Below are 7,863 nucleotides of genomic sequence, written 5' to 3' on the forward strand. Positions count from 1 at the left end.
AATGACGGTGAACTAGACTGGCCCGGTTTAGGTTCCAATGAACCGACATTAAAAACGACGGCGTATTTGTCGTAAAGCAAAATGGTGGTGTTGTTCTCTCTCTCTCTCTCTCTGCCTTTAAAATTGGGGTTTTGCTTCGTCGGGGGTTTATGAAGGGCTTTGATAGTAATCTTCGTTTACAGGCTTCTTCTTCTCCAGAATTCTCCAATGGTTTCTTGCCTAAAAGGCAAAACTTTATAAACCTCAATCTCAGAAATTGCTATCACAGATCTTTCTCTCCCACCATGTTAAAGCTCTTCACTTCTTCCGCTTCTCGAGTCCATCATTTGACTCCGGCAATTAGGGTCGGGTCTACTACCCCTGTGGAGTCTCCATTGTTCAAAGCGTTGAGTCAGCTTACTGGGTGGAACCGGCGATCTGCTTCTTTAGGTCAACGTGTTTTCTTCTGCTCCGAGCCTACCGATGGAGAGGTGGCGGCTGAGGCTGAAGCTAAGGCGGTCGAGTCCGATTCTGAAGGTTCTGACTCAAAATCGTCGTCTGCGATTGTGCCCACTAACCCTAGGCCCGAGGATTGTTTAACGGTTAGTTTAATTTTTGTAGGATTATGGCTTTGGTCTTTCTAATCGCAATGTATATATATGCTTTGATGGATCGTTGGCAGTTCAACTCTAGAGGCAAAATCTTATCCTTGCTGAAATGATAACAAAGTTTTAAACTTTGGTCTTATGAGATGCTTTTCATCTTTGTTGAAGCTTGTGATATTGTATGCTGTTCCATGGTGGTTTTGTATTGCTTTTTTTGAATTTGGATTTGGTGGTTTTTAGTTATTAGTCAGAGCAAAACCAGAGGCTTTTGTTTGTGACTAATATACATTTCAGTTAGACTTCTGATTTGTGTTGTTAAATTGCAGGTTCTAGCATTGCCGGTGCCGCATAGGCCTCTTTTTCCTGGTTTTTACATGCCAATCTATGTCAAGGTATGTCAATTCATCCTTTTCTGGCCATTCAACATTTTGTTAAGATGTTTATCCCCAAAAATTTCATTGAATTCTCTCTATGGTGGACTGTATCTAGCCTTAGAACTAGACTCAGTAGACCCAGCATCACCAATTACCAAAGTTGACACCTCAGGTTCTTTGAAATCTGCTGGTTATTTTTCTAGTATATATAAATATTTTAGCGGCATTTGATGCATTATTAACTACCTCATTGTTTCTTATATTATAATCTTTCCTGTTTGGTTCATTTGATGAATGTGGGCAAACTTGCTAGAACTATTTCTCTCTAACTATAGTGGTAACATTAACTTTATAGCTTGGGAGATGCGCATTTTTTTGCCTCTGACCGCCATGTGCTTTTTTCTGGTGTGCAGGATCCTAAAGTACTCGCAGCCTTACAGGAGAGCAGAAGACGACAAGCTCCATATGCAGGAGCTTTCCTTCTGAAGGATGACCCATCAGCTGATTCATCTTCAAGCACTGATGCAGAAAAAAATATAAATGAGCTAAAAGGGAAAGAGTTACTTAACCGGCTTCACGAAGTTGGCACACTTGCTCAGGTAGTGTTGCTGCTACTTCTCTTTAATGTCTGTTTCTTATCTGTGTGATCAAAACCAAATAGCATAACTAGCATTACATTACAATTTCCTTGCTGATTTTCCAGATTTCAAGTATCCAAGGTGACCAAGTTATCCTTGTTGGTCATAGGCGACTTCGCATAACAGAGATGGTAAGTCGGTAGAGTAACAGGGTTTTTCATACATGGTAGATTTCAGTTAAGAAAGAATTCAAAGTTCAAATGCCTAGCGATTACACCTTTTGTGTCCTTTGGTTGATCGAGTTACTTTTTATTAAGGGAGAATTTTTTTTCTTTATACAGGTGAGTGAGGAACCACTTACCGTCAAAGTCGATCATCTTAAGGTATAATTATGCTTTTATGCTTTTCCTCTTATGATATGAGACTTCTGTTTGATTTTTCCTTTTTCTTTTTGAAATTCTTAAGTCAGGAACCTTTTTTCTTGTTCTCTGTGCAGGATAACCCATTTGACATGGACGATGATGTCATCAAGGCAACATCCTTTGAAGTTATTTCAACGCTTAGGGATGTACTTAAGACAAGTTCACTATGGAGAGATCACGTTCAGACATATACCCAGGCATGTTCTCTTCATAATTTTCACATGTGCAGGTAAAAACTTTCAGGACACCTGTCTTAGTAGATTTCTTTCAAACTTGTGTAGCATATAGGTGATTTCACGTATCCACGATTAGCCGATTTTGGAGCTGCGATATGTGGTGCAAATAGGCACCAAGCTCAAGAAGTTCTTGAAGAACTGGATGTAAGTAGTTACACTATTCTTGTAGTTGTATGGGTTTCCATTCTTGTTCAATCTCTCATCTCTACCTTTATTGACCCAGGTTCACAAACGTCTGCGGTTGACGCTGGAATTGATGAAAAAAGAAATGGAAATTAGCAAGATTCAGGTACTATTTCTGGGGCTACTTATCCGCTAGCTGTTTGAATGAAATATGATTCAAATCTTTTGAGCCATATAGGAAACCATAGCAAAAGCAATTGAAGAAAAAATTAGCGGTGAGCAACGCCGGTACTTACTAAATGAGCAGCTCAAGGCTATAAAGAAGGTATGTTTCATCCCGCTTCACAAATTTTGCTTGTATTTTTCGTCAACTCAACATAATGTCAGTGGTTTATATCATATTTGGTTTATTCATTTAAGTGATCCAATGCAGGAGCTTGGTGTGGAGACCGATGATAAATCTGCACTTTCTGGTCGGTACTAACTTAGTATCTTCAATTTTATGTATTCATTTATATCACCGTTAGAGATTTATAATTTCACTGCCTTATGCATTCATGAGGCGTCAGTGTCTTTGGTATGAGTTCAGAGACCAGTATACTTTTATTTGTAAGACAATTGCACCTGATATTCTGTTTATTACTGCAGCAAAGTTTAAGGAAAGGATTGAGCCTAACAAGGAAAAAATTCCAGCGCATGTTTTACAAGTCATAGAAGAAGAGCTTACAAAACTGCAGCTGTTAGAGGCGAGTTCAAGCGAGTTTAACGTGACCCGTAACTACCTAGATTGGTTGACCATATTACCATGGGGAAATTTCAGGTATTTTACTCTTGCTTTATCTTGTAACTTTATTATTTAAGTAAAGCAGCAGCTAGTATTTATAAGGGACTAACAAAGAGAGGGATGAGCATCCGTGCTCGTCACATGGCACCATATGTATTTGCTTTGTGTTCACTGATTGAGGAATCTATTTTATTAAATTTGCAGTGATGAAAATTTTGATGTTGTGCGGGCACAAAAAATTCTGGACGAGGATCACTATGGGTTATCTGACGTAAAGGAAAGAATACTGGAATTTATTGCAGTTGGAAGACTTAGAGGCACTTCACAAGGTATGATACTTGCACAGTAGTTGTGGCCCCTTTCTGATTGATTTTGAATGATAAAAAAGAACTTGTCCTGGTCTATAAGCCTGCAACTAAAATTTGAGTGTATGTGTCACCAGGGAAAATCATCTGCCTCTCCGGCCCTCCTGGAGTAGGTAAAACTAGTATTGGTCGTTCTATCGCACGCGCTCTTAATCGCAAGTTTTTCCGGTTCTCTGTTGGAGGGTTAGCAGATGTCGCTGAGATCAAGGTATAACTCATTTTTTTCTTTACTTGCAAAGTTTAGTCAAATGATTTTGATTAAATTCTGTCATAGAAACAATAAATCATTCTCGTAATAACGTGTTTAGGGGCATCGTCGAACATATGTTGGCGCCATGCCTGGAAAGATGGTGCAATGTCTAAAGAGTGTAGGGACATCAAATCCTCTTGTTCTAATCGATGAGATTGATAAGGTAATATATCTTTACTATTGTGAGTTTGTGACTAGCTTCCTGAAGTTGGTAGTCACACATATGTACCTTCTTTTATGCCATCGATACAATACTGTTCATCATTAGTTAAGAAAGTCAAGTTTCTCTGCAATAAAAGTGTTATATTGTTCCTTGGCAGCTTGGGAAAGGCCATGCTGGTGACCCAGCCAGTGCTTTGTTGGAGCTTCTGGATCCAGAGCAAAATGCAAATTTTTTGGACCACTATCTCGACGTTACTATTGACCTATCAAAGGTTATTAATGTGGATACCATTTTGTTTCATATGGTTCTAGGATGCCTGTGAATTGCTGATCCATTTCCCTACAGGTTTTATTTGTGTGCACAGCAAATGTGATAGACATGATTCCAAATCCTCTGCTAGACAGAATGGAGGTGATTTCTATTGCTGGGTATATTACTGATGAGAAAGTTCATATCGCAAGAGACTATTTGGAAAAAACTGCACGTGGAGATTGTGGCGTCAAACCTGAACAGGTCTCACTTTAATCTTATTCTCCAACTGTGTCTGCTTCTAACTTCGGGTAGTAATTGTCAATGAATCACATACTTTTAGGATTTGCTCAAATTGTTCATACTATCTGCAGGTTGAGGTGAGTGATGCAGCTCTTCTTTCCTTGATAGAAAATTACTGCAGAGAAGCAGGTGTCAGGAATCTCCAGAAACAGATCGAGAAGATTTACCGTAAGGTAAGTTTTGCTACAAGACTCTGAATGGTTTCCTTAAGCCCCCAAAATCTAACATCATTTTTCTTTTGTAGATTGCTCTTAAATTAGTGCGTGCAGGAGCGGTCGCTGAAGAGCCTGCAGTTGCAATTGATCCCGAAGAAGCTGAAATTGTGGCCGAAGTCGGCGTAGAATCCCCAGAGAACCATACTGACAAAGAAATCCCTGTGTCCTCTGATTCTTCATTGGAAGAATCAAATGAAGAGGCTCAATCCGAGAAGATGGCGATTGAAAAGGTAATGATTGATGAATCAAACCTTGCTGATTATGTAGGAAAACCGGTATTCCATGCAGAGAAGCTATATGAGCAGACACCGGTAGGTGTTGTGATGGGTCTAGCTTGGACATCAATGGGTGGTTCAACATTGTACATAGAGACAACTGTTGTGGAGGACGGGGAAGGTAAAGGTGGCCTGAATATAACGGGTCAGCTCGGTGATGTGATGAAAGAAAGCGCACAAATTGCTCACACAGTCGCTAGAAAGATAATGCTAGAGAAAGAACCAGAGAATCAGTTCTTTGCAAACTCCAAGCTTCATCTCCATGTCCCTGCAGGAGCCACCCCCAAGGACGGTCCAAGTGCAGGCTGCACCATGATCACATCTTTATTATCACTTGCCACGAAGAAACCAGTTAGAAAGGATCTTGCAATGACCGGAGAAGTTACACTAACTGGAAGAATTCTTCCTATTGGTGGGGTAAGTTAGCAACTCCAGACGTCTCTCACTCTGTTAATTCTTTATTTTTGACATTTTACCGAATTGCTGCAAGTTTCTTACACAAAATCTCTCAGGTGAAGGAGAAAACTATAGCGGCTAGGCGAAGTGAGATTAAAACAATAATATTTCCGGAGGCAAACCGAAGAGACTTTGATGAGCTGGCGGAGAATGTGAAAGAAGGGCTTGAAGTTCACTTTGTGGATGATTATGGAAAGATCTTTGAGCTCGCCTTTGGCTATGACAAACAAGAAGACTGAAACAACAACAGACGAGTCAAATTCACCCTCGTCATCATTTGTTGTCTCCCATCTAAACAACAAGACCATTCTTATTCATTCACTTTTCTTTTTCATTCAAGAAGAAAGTTATTTGTGTAACACTTAAGTCTATCAACTGTTGGTATCTTGGCGGAAGCAAGATTTACTCATACTTAATAACAGACTATTACATTAGAACGAAAGAAGGAGAATTATCCTATTATTTGCATTTTTTTTTCATTCAATAAAAGTGGAAACATAAAAGAAGGAATGCTCATATTATACATCGTGTGAGAGAATGCTCCTCGATATCGGCTACTTACACTTCATCTCGATTCTCATGTCAGAGAAACTATCAGAAGAAGCATCTAAAAACAAACACCAGAAGAATCTAGAATACCGAGAGAAGATCAGGGCTCTACTAAAGCAGAAACTAACCCTTCCCTTTGCCTCCATGTTCTTCTTTGAGTACCTGAGACAAGATCATTAACTAAATCATCAACTAACGTAGATACTATCTCTCCCTCAATGTCAATGCCTTCTTCATACGTCTCTTTCTCGAAATCAAGCCATCTCCCTTCGAAACTGCTCATCTCTTTGTCAACAAGCTCATCCATCATCATCTCTCTCATCTTCTTCAACCCATGAATCTCTCTGTTCAGTTCTTCTGCTAACCAATCTCTTTGTTCAAACAAAAACCCGCCCTTGCCTAATAGCCCCTTGCAGCTACCCATAAACATCCGCTCGCACTTGAGCGCTAAGCACTTATTGACAAAATCAAACAGTGTCTTTCTGTTGATTTTGGCTGCTGTTGCTTCTCCTCGGCCTTCCATTTCATCAAAGAGGCTCGCAGGTAAAATGTCAGTGGCCATTCCCAGAGCAAATTCTTTCACCAACAGTTGGTCAGACCTGAGGATCTCGGATATGTACCCAAGCTCCCAGTCGAGCCTTTCTTCACCTTCTGAACAACTCAGTGTTATTACAGATTCTGAGAGCTCGGACTCGTCTTGTAATTGGTGCGACTCATTTGATGAAAACCAGGTGGGTTCTTGGTCTGATGAGGACTGTATTGTCCCTGTAAAGCCCAAAGCGTTAGACAGGATCAAAGTAGCCGCAAATCTAGCTTTCATGTAAGCCATCAGTTCCTATTGAGTGCAAACAGTGTTTTCGCACAATACATGTATCTTAGGGATTCAAGTTTTGCAGGCTGAAATGTTGACTTTATAATATGTATTGATCTTATTGATTCGGTGGGACTTGGGAGAAAGAAAACTAAACATTTTTTTGTAAAGTATTGAGAAAACAAACCGTATTCTGCGGACTGTCTGCAATCTAAGAAACTCTTGCTGCAGGAGCTTCTGAGATCATCTGCTTCAGTTACAGTGCTAATGCTGCTAACTTCGAGCTCTTCTGCTTGTATCTTTATTTTCAGAAGAAATTATACAAAACATAATTAGTTAGAAAGCCTTAAATAACCTAAATATATATACAAGTAGAAACAGTGCCGGTCTAAAACTATAGAATGCAAAATATGACTAATAAGAATTTGCATACTTAATCTCTTAGATGCATTAGGAAGGAACTAACCTGGAATTTTTGTTTGTCATAGAATGAAGTGCAGTCAGAAACAGATTCACTCTCCGATAAAACTTTATCCAGACCGTTTTGAGTCGACTTTTCATATTCTGATGCAGATGAAATCATCCCGTTCACCTCATCCTTTGGAATGGACCATGAAGACTCTTCTTCGGTCAGGCTACAGCTAGAAGACTCAAGCTTAGAAGTCAGCTCTCTGAGCTTTTGCTCCAACAAAACATTTAAGGAATCGCCGCCAATCACTTTGAAACTAACTGCAGATTCTGTGTCTTGATCAATTCCTTGGGAGGAAGATAGTGAATCAGATGATAAGCCTTTGATGGGGGATGAGAATGTGAACGAAATCACATCCATTTCCTTTTTCCGATCATTTTTGCCTTTGCTCAAGCCACCATCAATGGTGATGTTACATTTGATCAAATTTTCACTCCTTTTGGTCCGTTTATCATCAGAGATTCCAGATTTTTGCATCCCATTAGGGAGCTTTTTGCTCCGGGGAAGAGTCTTTTTGCGTGACAAAGATAAAGAAGTATTCTTTTCCATCGCGGCCGTTGTTAAACCCGAGTGCTTTGATAACGATCCACTTTCCACTGGACACTTGTTTACAACTTTGTTATTTACTTTGCTGCTTTTTTGGTTCGAAACAGAGGT

At 39.7% G+C, this 7,863-nt stretch overlaps 2 protein-coding genes across 2 annotated transcripts; one reads left to right on the forward strand and one right to left on the reverse strand.

Annotated features, from left to right (window-relative positions):
* LOC104707000 (lon protease homolog 1, mitochondrial-like) lies at positions 107 to 5,836 on the forward strand. Its single transcript, XM_010423241.1, has 19 exons — positions 107 to 581; positions 911 to 976; positions 1,372 to 1,557; positions 1,662 to 1,727; positions 1,878 to 1,919; positions 2,033 to 2,155; positions 2,240 to 2,338; positions 2,418 to 2,483; positions 2,556 to 2,642; positions 2,751 to 2,790; positions 2,966 to 3,137; positions 3,306 to 3,430; positions 3,544 to 3,674; positions 3,775 to 3,879; positions 4,037 to 4,150; positions 4,225 to 4,392; positions 4,503 to 4,604; positions 4,676 to 5,338; positions 5,434 to 5,836. Exons 1-19 carry the CDS (start codon positions 150 to 152, stop codon positions 5,614 to 5,616), a joined length of 2,970 nt encoding a protein of 989 aa, XP_010421543.1. The 5' UTR covers positions 107 to 149; the 3' UTR covers positions 5,617 to 5,836.
* Positions 5,820 to 7,863, reverse strand: LOC104709452 (the record flags this gene model as incomplete). Its single annotated transcript, XM_010426064.1, has 3 exons — positions 5,820 to 6,691; positions 6,925 to 7,036; positions 7,204 to 7,863. Coding segments are annotated over 3 exons (1,437 nt in total), but the record flags the coding sequence as incomplete, so codon positions are not given.

Source organism: Camelina sativa, chromosome 8 (genome assembly GCF_000633955.1).
Source record: "Camelina sativa cultivar DH55 chromosome 8, Cs, whole genome shotgun sequence".
Lineage (NCBI taxonomy): Eukaryota > Viridiplantae > Streptophyta > Magnoliopsida > Brassicales > Brassicaceae > Camelina > Camelina sativa.

Bases quoted from the DNA above. Each gene is read 5' to 3' on its own strand.
- LOC104707000 (XM_010423241.1), top strand. From the start codon at position 150: ATGAAGGGCTTTGATAGTAATCTTCGTTTACAGGCTTCTTCTTCTCCA. The intron at 582-910 runs GTTAGTTTAATT...GTTAAATTGCAG, and splicing joins GGCCCGAGGATTGTTTAACG to GTTCTAGCATTGCCGGTGCC. The intron at 1,728-1,877 runs GTAAGTCGGTAG...TTCTTTATACAG, and splicing joins GACTTCGCATAACAGAGATG to GTGAGTGAGGAACCACTTAC.